This window comes from Xenopus laevis, chromosome 1L (assembly GCF_017654675.1).
Source record: "Xenopus laevis strain J_2021 chromosome 1L, Xenopus_laevis_v10.1, whole genome shotgun sequence".
In the NCBI taxonomy this organism is placed as follows: domain Eukaryota; kingdom Metazoa; phylum Chordata; class Amphibia; order Anura; family Pipidae; genus Xenopus; species Xenopus laevis.
The window spans coordinates 115,218,688-115,236,992 of record NC_054371.1 but is presented as its reverse complement, the minus strand read 5'-3'; the positions used below and the strand labels follow the sequence as shown (position 1 = coordinate 115,236,992).

The following is an 18,305-nucleotide window of genomic DNA, read 5'->3' as shown; positions in this document are numbered from 1 at the left end:
GGGCGAGATATTAAGAAATAACAATAAGAAATGTTTTACTAAAGTACTATTGATACCTTGCTAACCTTTACAATTCATGTTCCCACTCACAAAGAGTAGAATACTATGCAAGACATATAAGGAGTACATTAGCTGTATACAGAGTTTTTGTTTCTTTAGAATACAGGTATTGGATCCATTATCCGGGAAACAGTTATCTAGAAATTTCCAAATTACAGGAAGGCCATCTCCCATTTTAATCAAACGATTGACATTTTTAAAATTATTCCCTTTTTCTCTATAATAATAAAACAGTACCTGATACTTGACCCTAACTAAGATATAATCAATCCTTTGGGTTTAATTCATGTTTAAATGAGGTTTTAGTAGACAAAGTATGCTGATCCAAATTATGGAAAGATTCTGTATCCTGGTCCCATACCTGTACTTTGCTAGAGCCTAATATTAAAAATATATTACAGATAGCAAAGATTGAACATCTTTACATGCCATTTAGTGTAATGTATTAACATAGGATGTGTATGATCCAAATTTTGCTTGCTTTATTCTATATTTCTGAGCCAAGCTAAATGGGATCAATATTTGTCATTGCCAAATGTGAAATTATATCATGTTTACAGGTACAAATAAAAACTTTATTTTTTTTTATAGTGTTACTTTAAAGTAAAACAGACATTGTATCAGCTAATATTTGTTACTAGCAAAAACTGAAATCCCACACAAGCCCACCAAACCAGAACATCAAATGATAAATGGAATTTTCTGTCTACTGCATCTTTTCAACCCTTTGAGATCTAAAAGCTTGAGCAAGAAAGCAGGAGAAATAAGCAATAATTTATAACTGTTACAGGCTAATGGCTGCATTGAGGCAGAAATTAATGTAGTCATTGTCTGGACTTGCTTTTTCCAAATGGCCTTCTAAGCCGACATGTTGCAGCTCAGCTGTAAAATTGAAAAGATACTGACAGCTTAAAGGGAATCTGTCGTCATTTTAAACTTTTTTTTTTTTTGCATTTTTATAAAAAACACATCCATAAACACTGTCTGGCAAATAAAATGTTAATCCACAAATCCATGCATAAGTTATTTTAGTTTGTATTTTGTCATGGGGGCTTCCATTTCTGCTCATTACACATTCATCCTGTGTTGCTCTAACAGCAGGCACAGCATTACCTGTGTGCTTGGAGGCAGCCACTCTGTAATGAAAAGCCAGGTCGCACTACGACATGAGAATCTAGCTGTACACCCCCCCTCCCCTCTCTGCCCATGCGTGTGATGTTTGGAGGAGAGAGGTCACATGGTTTGCAGGGAACCAATTACTTTCACTTTCCTACGTTCTGCTCTACAGCTGCACTAGCAGCCCCTCCTCCCACAGACACTATCAAAGCTCCTGCCGTTCTGTAAGTTTGTTCTCTGTATTCCTTTGGAGGGGGGGACTTTCTCTCCTTGCTGCCTTCCTAGTTAGTTTTACTGGTTACTAGATGAGGTAAAGGAGCTGTGAGTTCCCTCTGCTATCCACCTCACACAGACCTTGCTCCTTTCCTGCCTGCAATACTTCTTTTTTCATTAACTACTTACTGCCTCCTTTCTCCTGAGCTATTTTAACCCTTCCTAGACTTCCTCCTAAGTTTTCCTGGTTTTCAAGTATGTCCTCCTTATTTTATCCTTTTTTTCTATTCCCTGTCATCAGTCCTGGGAGTGTACTCCTGTGTTTCTCCATTCATTTTTGTGTAAACAAATATAATAAACTATCTCTATAAAATATTTTTTCCAGTGCCCAAAATGAATTGTGTGTGTGTGTGTGTGTGTATATATTTATTTTTGAAACGTAAGTGGGGGCAGTAATCACAGGACTATCTTATTTCAGTCCTTCTGAAGTGGTGTCAGTGAGAGCTTATCTTGATTCCTGCCTATTGTTCAATTGACAGGCTCAGCAGACAAGGCTCTATTTACATTACAGCAGCTTGTAGGAGGGAGGGGTAATGACATCACTCCAAATTGCAGTGCAGCAGTAAAGTGTGACTGAAGTTTATCAGAGCACAAGTCACATGACCTGAGGGCAGCTGGGAAATGTCAAAATGTCTAGCCCTGTAGCAAATTTTAAAATTAGATATAAAAAAATCCATTTCTTGTTTTGAAAAACGGATTTCAATGCACGATTCTGCTGTAGTAGCACTATTAACTGATACATTTTGTAAAAAACATGTTTTTCCATGACAGTATCCCTTTAAGCACTCGCCCCCAAAGACATTTTTACTGCCATGTGGTACTACATTTGTATATGAAGCTACTGCACTTTTAATGTGTAGAAAATATAAGAGCTATTTTCAGAACAAGAAAAGAATATTGGCCAGACAGAAGTGTATTCAGATATTGAACCAGCCCATGACAAGAGACAGTTAAGTCTAATCCTGCCTCTATGAAGTTGGTTTTATTAACTTTTTATTCTTCATTGTTTTTTTTGGTATGTTTGATATTTCCAAGTAATTTCTAAAATATACCTCAGCAGATTTTATAAAGTGAGATTTGCATTTGCATTTGTTTATCCTAGGATTGTAAGTATCAGCAATGTGTCTGTCCCTGCACTTGTTCTACATTTAGAGCATGTATACGCTTTTTTTGTGTGTTTTATTTGCATTGGTTCTGGTTCATCGCATCAACCTGTAGACAGAATTTGAGAATAATGTGACACATGAAAAAACTTTCTAGAATGTCTGAAAAAACACAATATAATGTGATAAAGGTCTGAGAAACACTTATGAGTACAGCCTCATAGATTAATTCTGCTAATTTCTAACCTAGAACCACATACCTATGATCCAAAAAAAAAAAAAAAGTGGGAAAAAAAACAATGCCTCTACCCCAATGTCAGCACAAGCCGCACCTCACCTGCCACCACCAATAATAAAGGGTTTCCAAATATACCAGATCTGTATTGTAAATAAAATGTTACTGTTGGCTATATAGAATTACACAGACACATACAGGGAATGTATCAATTTAGAGCCATGTAAAATCATTATGCAACAAAGTTGTTGATGTTTTAGTAAACATTTTCTGCATTTAGGGGTGAAAAAAATTCATAACAGTTTTAAACTGAAATTCAATATTAAGACCTTTTGCATCCCTCATTACTTTTTTTTTTTTTTTAAATCGAACATTTATAATTCGATAAATAGAGCAGATACCTTCCCTACACTCAGGAAGTTGGGCTCCAGTTTCCATGTTTAGTGGCAGCACACTGTATATACACAGCACATGAAGTAGGGGGATGACAGAGTAATGCTGCATGACAGATTTCTCCTCCAGCACTGAATTAAGGCTTCAGATTTTATGACATTAAACAAAAGAATTCATGCCAGAAAACTTCTCCATTGCACCTCAAAGATTCTTATAACTTAAAAGCAATGAACAACTCTACATTGACACAAATGCTATTGTATAAGAATGAAAATCATACTAATGATTTACTAAATTAACCAAAAAGACAACAAGCAATCAAAACATTTTCTCTAAGGTAAATGGCTCAGAGGGCAATTTTAGATGTTTGTCACCAGGGTGAGTTTCATCTCAAAGGCCAGAAAACACTCTAAATCAATCTGCAATCAGTGCTCTCAAGGTCAACTGATTAACTAGCATTCAGAACCAAGCCCTCCATGAGTCATATTACTGTTGTCATGGGACAACTGATCTATTGCTAGATCTATCGAGGGTAACTGAAAAAAAAGATATATAAATATTACAGAAAGAAAACGTAAAGGGAGAAGAGGATACAAAAGATAGAGAAAGTATCAGTGAATGGGGTTAGAGTGTGAAGTAGGAGGAAAAAGTAATTATCCTTACAATAATAAGTGCTGCACAACCACTATCTCTTGGAGATAGAATATCAAGCCCTAAACACCATCAATGGCATCATCTTCTAAAGCGGTTTTATTATACAGCTGCTGGTTAATTTCTTTCTGCAATGCTATTAAAATATGTAATAACACTTTTTCCCATAGTCACCCATGGTCAGCATTCACCAATGGGTTAACATCCCCGTGGGCCAGCGGACAGGACCTCCCCCAATAGTTCAAAAGGTTACACTTCCCTTCTCCCCTCAGTCTTTTTTGTCCTGTCCGGGCCGGTGGATAGTATTATCTTATAGGAAGAAGACTAACTATGGAACAGGAGGGTAAATGCCTAAAAAGCTCCCCTTTCAGGGGTTAGCAGGGTCGAGTTACCTGGAGCAAGATCTCTCCTCCCGCTTGCGGGTCAGGTGATTTCTATAAGCAGAGGGACAGTGTGCTGTCTCACGGCGATCCTCCCTGTGAATGGGTTAGGAGAAGCCGGTGCAGGGATGTGCGCGCTGAAGAGACGCGGAAGACTTGCATAGCAGCATGCTGGCAGTGGAAGTGACGTCCGCGTGCAAGTTCCCGGCGGCCATCTTGGTAATGGAGAGACGCATAGCTGGGGAAGACAGGAGGTAAGGGCGGAAGTGGCCGGGCGGCCATTTTGGATAAGGGAAGGCAGCGCAAGTTTGAATGGACGATGCGGCGCCAAAAGTAAAGCAAAAGTAGCGCTTGTACAGGCGCAAGGTTGCGCAAGGCCCTTACACTCTGGGATAAAGTTCATAGGGGCAGAGTTCAACCTCCCCCTATTTAAAGAGACCACACTTCCTGTGGGTGCCATTTTGCCAAGCAGTGTATGCTGAGCAGTAAGAGCACTTGTTACAGGTATGTGATGTTTTATGTGAGTTTTCAGCTGGAAAACCCCTTTTTTATAAAAAAGGAAAGTTGCTGAATTATGTTACTCTCTTTACCTAGTTCAACTATGGAACCTGGTATGACGGGGAAAACCTCTCAACCCAGAGGGAAAAGGTGAGGTTTTAAGAGAGTGGAATAATTATGCAGGACAGCAGGCTTGATTTTAATACATTGTTATTTATGTTCAGCCTTCCTGCCTCAGAAGGAAGAAAAGAAAAGTCACCTGAAAAGCCTTCAGTTTCTGCAGAAGCACGTCAGGAACCTGGTACTTCCATGTCACAGGAAAATCAGATGTTTGCGGAGTCCTTGGCTTCAGTGATAAAACAAGCAGTTATTCAAGGATTCCAGGAAGTATCGAATGCCAAAAAGAGACCTAGACATTCGAGACAGATGGAATCATTGTCTGATGTCTCAGAAGGAGATTTGTCGGAAGATCCCGAAGCTTTTTCACAGGTGGGATCAGAGGAAGGAGAAGTGGAATCAGAGGAGGAATCCACTTTTGATATAGCTGTTATTGATCCCCTGATAAAAGCAGTCAGACAAACCCTGACTTTTCCGGTGGAATCGGCAAAAGTCTCTTCAGCAGATAAGCTATTTCCCTCTTCAAGGAGGAAGGCGGTAGGTTTTCCTGTGCATTCTTCCATCAAAGAGATTATCATGACAGAATGGAAGAAGACGGAAAAGAGAGCCCAAACAGCTGGGAAATTCAATAAGAAATACCCCTTTGAGGAACAAGAGTCAAAGTTTTGGGAGTCACCACCAAAAGTAGATGCAGCCATAGTTAGATTGGCCAAAAAGACGACCCTTCCAGTAGATGATGGGGCATTATTTCGAGAACCAATGGAAAAGAAGATGGAGTTTAATCTGAGAAAGGCATTTGGAGCAGCAGGAGCAGCCTGTAAGCCAGCGGTTGCACTAACCTCAGTATCTAGAGCGTTAAAAGTATGGCTGTCCGAGCTTGGTGAGGCAATTTCATCTAATGTAAAGAGACCAAAGCTATTGGAAATGCTATCAGATTGTAAAATGGCGACAGAGTTTATGTTGGAAGCTTCAATCGATCTCGTGCATTTGTCGGCTAGATCCATGGCCTTATCAGTGGCAGCCAGGAGAGCACTATGGTTAAAATCTTGGGCAGCAGATACTGCATCCAAATCTAACCTATGCCAACTACCGTTCGAAGGAGAAATGTTATTCGGTGAAAAGCTAGATGCTATTATAAAGAAAATATCTGGAGGCAAGAGTGTGTTTCTCCCACAAGAAAATCCAGCTAAGAAAGGCCGTTATGAACCCAGCTATGGAAAAGCTAGGGATAAAACATTTAAAAGCTCCAGACAATATAAGCCGGGGCGAGAATATTCTAGGCAAACCTCGTGGAGATCAGGACGTCAAAACTCTAGGGGGACGTCAAGAAGATCGAGTGGTTTCTCCTCAGCCCCTTCTACTTCCAACCAGCAATGAAGGTGGCAGGGCCCAGAGCATGGTAGGAGGCAGATTAGCCAAGTTCTCACATGTCTGGGCCAGAACCATTCAAGATGCCTGGGTGCAAGGAGTGATAGAGACAGGATGTCTACTGGAATTCAAGTCTGTACCCAGGAAAGATTTTTTCATCGAGTCAGTGTTCAAAGTAGGAAACGAAAATGCAGAGGTGGTACAAGAATACTTGAACCAGCTATTCGAGTCAAAGGCGATAGAACTAGTTCCTCCAGAGGAGAAATTCAAGGGCCTTTACTCAAGACTTTTTCTGATAAAAAAGGCATCAGGAACATTAAGACCGGTGCTCGACATGAGAAGAGTGAACAAGTTCTTGCGAGCCAGAAAATACAAGATGGAGTCTCTAGCCTCCATTATGCAAGCCGTGTCTGTGGGCGATTGGCTGACGAGCATAGACCTGAGAGATGCTTATTTTCATATACCAGTGGCAAGCATGCACAGAAAGTTTATGAGATTTGCAGTAGGAGATCTGCATGTGCAGTTCAGGTGCCTACCATTTGGTCTATCCCAGTCTCCAAGAGTTTTTACGAAGGTGCTAGTGACACTTATAGCAGAACTGAGGAAAGAAGGTTTGGCAGTGTATCACTATCTAGACGATATTCTGGTGGTGGCAAACTCAAGATCCGAAGCCAGGATACATACTTACAGAGTGAAAGAATTTCTTCTAGCCCACGGATGGGTAGTAAACGAAGGAAAAAGCAATCTGGACCCCAAACAAATTCTTCAATATCTGGGGGCCCTTTTTCAGACAGATCAAAATCTAGTCAGTCTTCCAGTGGAGAGACAAAGAAAGGTGATAGAGCTGATAAAAACATTCAGAAAGCAGAAGAGTGTCTCGGTACAACAATGTTTAAAAGTGTTGGGAACCATGTCGGCAACCTGTCAAATAGTCAGGTGGGCAAGATGGCACACAAGGCCCTTGCAGAATTTTCTGCTAAGGAAGGTGAGACATCCTCACTTACATTTACAAAAGAAAATAGAGGTGCCACAAGAGATAAAAACAAGTTTAACTTGGTGGTGCAGTCGGCAGAACCTAGCAATAGGAGTGCCCTTAGAAGAGCCAGAGTGGGTAATGGTAACCACCGATGCATCAAGCGTGGGGTGGGGAGCCCACATAGGCGAAAGATACGTGCAAGGCACCTGGAAAGGAGAAAATGTTTCATCAAACATTCTAGAGTTAAGAGCCATAAAGCAATCTCTTTTTTCTTTTGCACACCTGTTGAAAGACAAGCAAGTAAAGATTGTAACCGACAACACCACGGCAGTGGCATATGTGGTGAAACAAGGGGGCACCAGAAGCATGTCACTGATGGAAGAAGTAAAACCCTTGTTTCAATGGGCAGAAGGCTGGCTGGAAGGATTAACGGCGATTCACCTTCCAGGCAGAGAGAATCTAAAAGCAGACTTCCTCAGCAGAACAGTGATAGACCCAGGGGAATGGAGCCTACACGAAAACATTTTCAAGGAAATCGTAAGAAGGTGGGGGCAGCCAAAGATAGATGTCATGGCATCCCCACAGAACAAGAAATGTCGCCAATTCTATTCAAGATTCCCTTGCAAAGGGACTTATGCAGTGGATGGCCTGAGCCAAAGGTGGTCGGAGGACTTAATCTATGTTTTCCCACCATTTCCCTTAATCTGGAGGATATTGAAAAAGATAAGGAGCGAGAAAGTAGAGGCAATCGCAATAATTCCCTATTGGCCCAGGAGGCCTTGGTTTCCTCTTCTCCAGAAGTTGGCAATAGAGGAGCCAATGATAATTCCGAACTTCCCAGGATGGTTGTCGCAGGGAGCAATCCAGATACAAGAGCACAATCATTTATCTTTGATGGCCTGGCGGTTGAGAGGGAAAGATTGAGGAGCCTCTCGCTTACAGATGAAGTTATAAATCTGTTATTGAAATCGAGGAAAAGTAATACTTCTTCTCAATATTACAAGGTGTGGGGAAAGTTTGCGGAGTTTGTCACAGGAAAAGGAGAAGATCCTTTGGTTCCATCCTCTGCAATGGTTGTAAGTTTTTTATTCTCAGGGTATGAGAAAAATCTACAATCAAGTACGTTAAGAGGTCAAATATCGGCAATCTCAGCCCTGACTGGTAATACGTGGGCAGAAGATCCACTAGTGAAGAGATTCTTTAATGCCCTAATAAGAATAAAACCAATGAAGAAAAGTTTTATTCCTCCATGGAACCTTCCTTTTGTCTTGAAAGTGTTAACAAAAGCACCTTTCGAGCCATTGCAAAAGTCCTCATTATGGAACATGACTTTAAAAGTAGTGCTACTAGTGGCGATAACCTCGGCTTGCAGAGTAGGGGAAATGTCTGCTTTAGCAGCTTCGGAACCACATACAGTGGTATTTGAAGACAAGGTGGTGTTAAGACCTGCATTTGGGTTCTTGCCTAAAGTCGTTTCTAAGTTTCACTCAGATCTGGAGGTGATTCTTCCGTCCTTTTGTCCAGATCCTAAGTCAGAAGAAGAAATAGTATGGCATACTTTGGATTTAGTGAGAGCCATTAAAATCTATTTGGAAAGGACGAAGACATGGAGAAAATCAGAGAAACAGTTTGTAATTCCGAACGGTTCAAGGAAAGGTCAAGCTCCAACTAAGAGAACCATCAGTTCCTGGATTGTTGCAGCCATCGCTAAGGCTTACAATGTGGCAGGCAGGAAGGTTCCCAAAGGGTTGAAGGCTCACTCTACCAGGGCGTTGGCGAGTTCCTGGGCGACAGAGGCTGGGGTGTCGCCTGACAGCATCTGTAAATCGGCAAGGTGGTCTTCAATCAATACGTTTGTGAAACATTATAAATTAGATGTATTGGCCTCCCAAGAAGCAGCATTTGGGAGAAAAGTGTTGCAATCTGTATTACACTATGTTGAATAAAATTTTCTGTTATGCAATTATTCCCGCCCCTCATTTTAGCTTAGGTAATTCCCATTGGTGAATGCTGACCATGGGTGACTATGGGAAAACAGGAAATTGTTTATACATACCGTAATTTCTGTTTCCTGGTCACTCTCCATGGCAGCATTCACCAGGGAGTTTCCCACCCTCATTGAGGACAAGCTTTATAATTAGACTGAGGGGAGAAGGGAAGTGTAACCTTTTGAACTATTGGGGGAGGTCCTGTCCGCTGGCCCACGGGGATGTTAACCCATTGGTGAATGCTGCCATGGAGAGTGACCAGGAAACAGAAATTACGGTATGTATAAACAATTTCCTGTTATATGCACCAGTAAAATCCAAGCCACACACTGCTAAAGGATTCTACCGCACAGGCTAACTTCATGATCCAGTAGAAAATTCCCTCAGTAGAAAATACACCTATTCTTCCTCTGACTAGTTAATGCTGAACATGACACGCATCTCCCTTACTACGAGATTTTAAGGTGCATGGAACTAATTTGTGATATATTGCTTCCTTCTCTGTCCCTTGAGTTTTCAGGCCTCCAATTTTCTAACAGCCTTCTCTTCCTGTTTATGGATCTTCTTTACACTGTCTTCCTGCTGTTAGTAGTAGTGCATTTCTGTCTCACCAATACTCACCTCTTCCCACTGATGTATATATCGAATGAGTCTTGAGAGACGAAGCAACCGCAACAGACTAAGTATTTTAGTAAATCTCACAATTCTTAATGCTCTGGCTGTCTTATATACTTCTGAGTCAATACCCTTTTCTACAATGAGGAAGATGTAATCCACAGGAATTGAAGATACAAAGTCCACCACAAACCATGTCCGCAGATACTTGCGCTTAATCTTCTGTGGGTCCAGTATGATCTCTGTGTTGTCCTCAATCACAATCCCGGTTCGGAAATTTAGAACCAGGTCCATAAGGAAGAAGGTGTCTGACACCACATTAAACACAATCCATGGAGCTGTAGTCTCATCTTTAAAGAAGGCGATGCCCACAGGAATGATGATTAGATTGCCCACCATGAAAAGCAGCATTGTGAAGTCCCAATAGAATCTAGAGAGTAGAACATACAGTCAGCACAAGGCAGAGATACCTTTAAACAGCAGCAATGTCTTTTAATGATTCCCTTCCAATAAGCACAAATGGTAATGGTAAACACCAAATAGAACCCTACTGTGCAAGCAACAAAAATGTGAATTCACATAAAACAATACTCTTGCAGTAAGAAAGCAAGCTGTAGAGCAGAGAGTGACGAGTAACAAATCTTTCAGGCTGCTGAATTTCATACGTATAAAATATTCATTATCAGCTCAAATGGGACACATCCCAAAGGTGCAAGTCTTTAAAACCACATGAAGAGAGAGACATTGAGCCAAGTGTGATATCCCTTCTCTATTAAAAAGAGCAGACTTGCATTGTTATGCACTGCTTCCTCTAATTAACAAAAAGGATACTTGATAGTCTAAAGTGGAGCATTGTATACAAAAACAGACATATAAATGCAAAAATGTGTGTTTGGATATGTCTTTAAGGAATCCCAAGGAATCTATAAGTGGTAATTGTTTCTGCTACACAGTAACTTATATCTGACAGGAAAAAAAATCATTGGGGAAATTAACAATAAAAGCAAGATTGATTAAACTTTTAAACACTCAACTAGAAAAGGATTAACAGAACGATGATTGAAAAATTAACACAGTTTATCAATGGATACCAAAAATACTGAAACTTTCAATGCAGACCTGATTTTTTTAACTTAAAATATTTTGTTTCATCTTTTCTTTCCATATTCCACAATACTTGATCATCTCCGCTTTCAATCTACAAACAGATTTTAATGTCTTTTTAGGTGGGGACTCTAGGGGCAAGCTTTTTAATTGGGTATGTTACCATTAGCATATTCTCACTGCTTCACTCTCATTAAAGGTTTCTTTATACTCTGCTTTTTTTACATGCATTTTCGCTCCCATTATCTGACTTTGTGGCAAATTAATTAGTCTCTATAGATAGATAAACTTACATTATGAATAGAGTATTAAAGAATCAGTAATACAAAAAAGTAACACTTAGGGGGTTATTTATCAAAAGTTGAATGTTTTTTATACCGTGAATGAACTCACAATGGTTTCTTATTTAAGAAAAAACTGGAATGGAAAATATTTGATTCAGTGAGTTCATTGTTAACAACCTGAAAACTCAAATTAATCGAGTTTTCGGTGAAAGAAAACCTTGAATCGCTCAAATTGATTGAGTTTTCGGGCAAAAACCTTTGAAAAAACTTTACCTTATAAAGGCCGTTAACATCTTCAAATGGTTCAAAGGACCTCTGCCATGGACTCTTACATGACCTTGACATGTTTTAGATGGTGTATTTTCAGATTTGAGCTATTTCCAGGGTCGGCGTATAATAGATCTTGAAAAAATCTTGTTTTTTTAAAAGAAAACTTGAAAAATACATTTCTGACCAAAAATAAAAAAACACAGCTCGATCGTTAATAAATCTGCCCCCTAATTTTATAGTGCTCAAGTAAAAATTCTGTTTGCTTCTTAAGCTCTTTAATAGTTTATATAAATAAGTTACTACATACCCATGGGGCTGTAACTAAAGCTTCATAGCGATCGTAGCGTTGTGTACAGAAGATTAGAATAAATTAGCTTTATAACTTAAAGGGACAGTAGAAATTGACTTTACTTTTATTTTTATTGCCCTGTTTAGAGTACAAAATAACAAAAAGTAGATATTTCCTATATAAAATAATAGTCAAAAAGTATGTTCACCCCATGGCCTGTATGCAGGGTCGGACTGGGCCGGCGGAGCACCAGGGAATAAACCAGGTGGGCCCCAGCCCTGGGCCCCCCAGTTCACACTGCCTGTATGAACAGTCAAAAATAAAATTTGCCAAATTAAATTGATTAGAATTCTAACAACTTTTAAATATACATTTATTACACATTTTTAATGTTTTATAGTAATTTATAAACATGAGAGGAAATCGATCCATGCACATTCCCTGATCCCCGGTTTCACTAGTAATTTATTATTTATGCAAGTGCATGTAAATGTCCTGATGACGGCTCGAGTAGATGAGCCGAAACATTGATTTAAATAAATTTAAGTTTTTCACTTTTTTGTACCAAGTCCTGTTTAGTGGGGTCTGTTTATTGATGGAAAAAAAAAAAAAAAAAAAAATTATATATATATATATATATATATATATATATATATATATATATATATATATATATATATATATATATATATATATATATATATATATATATATATATATATATATATATATATATATATATATATATATAGACCAAAATCTGGTGCACATATATATATATATATTTATTTAAACTAAAGCCAGCCTGATAAAAATAGTCCCTAATAATCTGTGGCCAATTATAAAAAAATTGTATGATTACATATCAAACGTACAAAGATAGAAACTATTTGACATTTTCCGGTAAAATACTGCAGAAGAATCTACCAGTTGCTCTACTTCCAAGCTCATGCAGTTGCCATAAGACAAACATTTGGGCTAAGTAGGGCTTATCTCATATGGAGAGTGAATGGAGGAAAAGCTTATAGCAAGCAAAATATTTACCATATTGCTTGTATTCTCAGCAGAAAAAATGGCAATCCTGTAGCTATGTTCTCATATTTTTTTCTGTTTAAGGAGAAATTCACAGAAGAGAAACCCGACTTCAAAGTCTTCAATTTGCCTGATAATATATGCCTGTGGTATATCAGTCATTTAATATTTTACAGGTAGCAGCTTGTGTTCCCAAAACGCTAATTGTAGTTTTACTTTCCTGGTGCTACAAAAAAACAGCCGATTCAAATCAAAGGCTTACCCTTTCTGGGAAACATTTATTTTAAACGTCATACCATTTTATTTATTTTGTCTTGTCTAGCATTTAATGATGTGCAGTTCATAGACTCTTGCACTGTTCTGTTGTAGCCTATAGAGAAGAGCAATTCAAAACAGACTGGTAAAAGGAGGTACTGCAAGTTACTGCAAGAAACAAGACTATCAAATCTGCTTTGAATGTGCAGTGCTTTTGGATAAAGAATTTACCAAAAATGTCAGACCCTTTGTTCTACTTTTCAACATAAATGTTTGGTTCAACAGCCATACATTCCCTTCATAATTAACTCATTGAAATCCTTCACAACTTTACTTATGTTCAACAATTATCAGGGCAACAGTGCCTACTTAAAATCCTATGCTAAGAGCAATGGTAACATTCATCTAAATAAAATATGATGAAAAATGTTTGCGTTTTCTGGCTTATGTCTTTGTTCTGCTCGGTGACTTGTGTGTACATGATAATGACAACACAGGAAGACACTGAAGAGAGTGCAGTCCTACTTTTTTGGAGCAATTGTCCTTAATTAGTCTTGTATAACTTAGATATGCAAGTTAATTGGGAACATTTCCTGTAAAGGCTCTGGAGGAATACAGCAGAGGCACAATTATCTTGTTCGTGAAAAGACCTGCATGCACCTTCAGCTAAACAACAAACATGCAGGCATTTTATAGTACAAAATGCATACACATCTATCCATCTACTAGAAGAACAAGTATCTACTGAAAAACCAAGCATAGTTTATAGAGAAATACTTCATGCACACATAACAGAAGGGTGCAAATATTCTTCACTGTCAGTAATCTGAATCAACCAATTTAGAGGATGTGTCGAGATGTTCATAAACCTCATTGTGCAGGTCTTGGTCACAGACACTAAGGAGCCTGTCATTGAAATGCACTGAACCATCATTTGCACTGTAAATGTGACAATATTTGACTCAAGCAAGGCACAGGAGTGAACATATCATGACTGCACAACCATTAGCCTCACAGGTCTGTACTGGAAATGTGAATCCTCACAAGGAATTTTATTAAACAAATACATGTGTGGATATATATATAATCTATCAATATAATCTATCAATTACTTGGTGTATCTCCCCCTGCTACAATGAAAGATATTAAGTACAAAGGCTGCAGACAGATCCATGTATCACCCAAGCCCTAAGGTTCTAAGCAGTAAGTGGAGATATTTGCAAACACACAGGGTCTGTAGATAATATGTTTAGAGGAAAAGAAAGGAATAATAACAGAGGAACATGCTTCTTGCTGCCAAGATCGGTACACTGTCCAGGCAAAGCCAAACACACATTAATACCATTATTATTGCAGCAGTCCAGAGAACAGTACAAAAATGTCTTTTTAACCCAATGAACAAGCACACAATTTTGTCACACTGTGATGCCTTCTGACACAGATCTAAATGACAATGATAATCCTTTCTGCTGGCTTGAAATGTCCTTTGATGGGCAACCACATGAAAAATTAATTCCTTTCATGCACGGCTTCAAAAAACTGAGATTCTTGCTGACCCGCAAAATTAATTTCTTTGTGCACAAGAAACTGTATCATTGCCCTGTAACAGGGAGCGAGGAAATAATAACCATTGATGATAATTATGAGACCATCAGCCATTCTCTATTAAACACCCCGCAGTGAGACAAAAAAAACTTTTCTGCAGCTACCTGCACATGGTGGTGGCTGGTGGGAACTGACAACTGGTAGTAAAAAAAAAGTGCTCTCCGGGGTTAATACAGCTCTAAAATCTAAACAGCAGCCACTTTTTATGCACCACACTGCGTGAGCGGGTCATAACTTACAAAGTCTCCTCTAATAGAGGAAAACTAGCAGTGAAAGAAAAAAGAATGTATAAAAACAATACTCTAAAAAATAACAATACTACCTGGTGTCATAATACTAGTATAGCTACACAACACAGAGGTATGGATTTAAAATTAGTCAATTCATTATACCCATAACAGTGCTACTACCTTGGATGGATCAATACACATACACTCCAATGGCAACTACACAAGGTGACCTCTGGACACATAAAAACAATTTCAGTCATCTTTAAATGGAAGAAAAAGTGAAATACACCATCTGTGCATTTATATGGATTTTCTGACCAAAAGTGTATACAGACAAAGCGACACACAAAGAAAAGGTTTGACATTGAAATTAATACAATTACAGGCACAGAGTGTGTTCAGAATCTACAAGTGAAAAAGCAAAAGGGTAATCATTATGCTACAGAGTTCCCATGTGAGCAGTGGCCTTGCTTAAATATTTCTCACTATGACAGCATCCGTTGCCCTGTCTACCCCACTGCTAGCTTCTGTTCTAATAACAAAAGACAGGACACAGTAAGGATGGGGCTATCAATGGCCAGCCTCTCATAAACCAAAGTGGGAGGGGAGTTATTAGGAAGTGAAGGAGGGATGAGACAGAGCGGTCCCCTTCAGCACCAAGGACAGAGTATGCCAATATTGTAACACCACTAGCAAATGCTACCCCTGGGCTAAGGCCAGAATTGCTTGACCAGCTAATATCATGTTCATGGGACACCTTATTATATGTGTAAGTAAAAAGACACTCATACACATTCTGTATACTACAGACCCATAAATATAACATTCTTTCGAAACACGCAGCTCTTTTCATACTGTGTGGAAAAGTATTAGAAATAACACAAAGCACAGATCATTGTAAACAGAAGGTTACCTCTCCTCAATACCCTAGAATACACCAAAAACCAAAGCTATCACAGCAGTGCATGTAAATGATAAGCAACACCCTACTATGCCTGAGTTTATCAATGTCAAGAACTCCCCAAAAACAAAAGTATTGCTTTTTTAACCTCATCAATGCCACAATGGAAACGTACCAAAGAGAATTCCAAAATGACATCAGTTGCCTAAGCCTGTTGATATAGAATGTTCAACAGTACCACTGACTGAGCCAAAATGTGCTAAACGTGCTCTAAGAATTCTTAATCAACAGCAGCCATGGCAACGTTTATCTATTGTAAAGGCTCGAATAATGTTTGTAAAAGTAGTAATGGCAGAAAAAGCATACAATGTAAATAAATGAAACATGCACCCATTTGAGTATGCCATCAGAGCAGAACATATATAACTGAATGAAATCTGATGAAGTTCTAAGTTTCCCTTTACCATTAAATATGCCTGTAGATAGGAATTGGCTGACAGTGAAAAGAAAACGGTCTATGCCTGGAATGAACTTGGATATACAGTATATCCAAAAAGAATTCCAGGCAAAGTAAATGCCTGTAACATGATTTTCATTACAAAGGGGCTCATAAAAAAGGCTCTACATCTGCAAATAGTGGGAAATGCATTTGCAGATAGTCCCTGCATGTCTACACAAGCATCTTGGATATATTTCCTACAATAAAAGCATATCGCCCTGCAATTTTAAGCGGTGTTCTCCTGGGAAAGAGCTAGCAGATAAATGAAAAAAGGTGTTATCCATCATGCATGTTAGGCTGCAAGATGGTACTACAGGTGATGCATGGCTGGAGCCCACATACATATCAAGAGCATTGCAACCTTGAATTAAATCAGCTATGGGAGGAGAGAGAAAGGCTAACCCATTCAGTGCCAAGACGACCTGTGGAGAAGGCCTCATTTAAAACAGGTTTGCCATGCTCAACGTGGAAAAGTCAGCCTTTCACTGAGATGAGCAGATTACAAATAGCTGTTGCCTGCATTCTTTGAAAAGAATAGGCAACATCAACTGTTGCTGAACTACATCTCCCAGAATCCCCTGACAGCTGAGTTTTAGACAGTTTCAGTACCTTCACTTCCCTAGCTGCTCAAAAAAGATAGAAATCTGCCTTGATCTGTGACCTTCCTGTTGATACCATCTCCAAATGAAAGCCACCCTAGCCAAGCTGCTCCTTCGCTCAATAATAGCCCAACAAGTGCTCCCACTGGAGTATAACCTGAACAATTCAACTTTAAGGGTGTATTGTCAATTTCCCCTTGCCCTTTAACATCGCACACCCTTTCCTTGCTGCGTCTCTCCATCCTTGCCCCTAACCTGCTGCCTGCCTCCCTACCTAATACTAGAGACTACAGAAGGGGTGGGGTACCTGAAGTCGCTGTAGGGGTGTATGATCCAAGCCCCCGCGGATTTCACCCTCTCCTGCTCCCTTTCCACTGCTTTTTGGCTGCCGAACATCCGCAGGGAGAACTTGTTGACCCCGGGCTGGAGCATGGAGGAAAGCTGGCGCTGCATAAACCCAGAACTGGCTTCATCCTCCCCGACATCCCCATCTTCAGACTCCTTGCCGGGTGAGGACCCCCGCGGGGGCTCGGTAGAAAACGACACCTTGTGCTCCCGGGGCGGCGTCTCGGAAAGCTCCCTCCTGCACTCTCCATTGGGACTGCCCTTGCCAGTACCCGGCGTCCCTGCTGAGCTACACGGGCTCCTGGTCCCACGTCTCCCCACACCCCGGGGCAGTTGTTCTTCCGCAGCCGCCGCTGCTGCCTCCACTCCCCGCATCCCCACAGCGTTGCAGCCGCCGCCTCCCCGCCCGTCCATGGCAGCGGGGACCTGCGGAGTAATGAGAGGGAGGGGCCGCACGGGCAGGCGTGACCTTTCACAAGCAACCTCCAATGCTCACTGAGGGGAGGGAATGGCAAAGTATATCCAATGTGGAGGGCTGGATAGGTCCTTATTAAAATGACACCAATTCTCTACAAGAAAGGGAAAAGCGGAATATTTACATTGGGCGAGCGTAGTTTTGTAGGAGCCAATAAAAAATGCGTCACTCTGTTAATAGGGTAAGGCACAGAGCTTGAATAAAGGGGCGTGGCTAAAGCACTACTACCAGCCAGCGTGAGACTGTAGGGCTTGTATTCAGTGCAGGGTTGACAGATTGGCTGGCTTCCAGCCAAATTGGGCTACTCATTTAAAGTCCAGGCGGGTTTTAAAAGTACAAACTAGCCAAGGTACGGATTTGGGCTACTTTTTGGGTTTGGTTTTTACTTTGGAAACCAACCAAAGTTTTTTCTTGCCCCAATGTGCCAAGCCTGCGTCTCCCGATGCATGTTGGGCAATGTAGTTTTTGTTTAACAATTTGCCAAGTTTAATGTAAGACTACAATACCCAGCATGCAATGGGACTGACTTGTGTAGAAGTTCGGAGTTACCAGATTTTGGGCTCTGTATTCTCGCATTTTCCCGTGACTTTCCTCAATTTCAGACAATTTTGGGGCAAAAATTTGCCGGCCACCAAAAGGTCTAG

At 40.0% G+C, this 18,305-nt stretch overlaps 1 protein-coding gene across 1 annotated transcript in view; it reads right to left on the bottom strand.

Moving 5' to 3' along the window:
- Positions 1-17,724, bottom strand: part of LOC108713200 (potassium/sodium hyperpolarization-activated cyclic nucleotide-gated channel 2) — a 40,132-nt gene extending 22,408 nt beyond the window's left edge. Inside the window, exons 1-2 of the mRNA XM_018256060.2 lie at positions 17,149-17,724; positions 9,780-10,203 (exon numbers count right to left, since the gene is read on the bottom strand). Of these exons, the coding sequence (XP_018111549.1) occupies positions 9,780-10,203; positions 17,149-17,600 (876 nt within the window). The 5' untranslated portion in view covers positions 17,601-17,724. The remainder of the gene's footprint in view (positions 1-9,779; positions 10,204-17,148) is intronic.
- Positions 17,725-18,305: the final 581 nt, after the last annotated feature.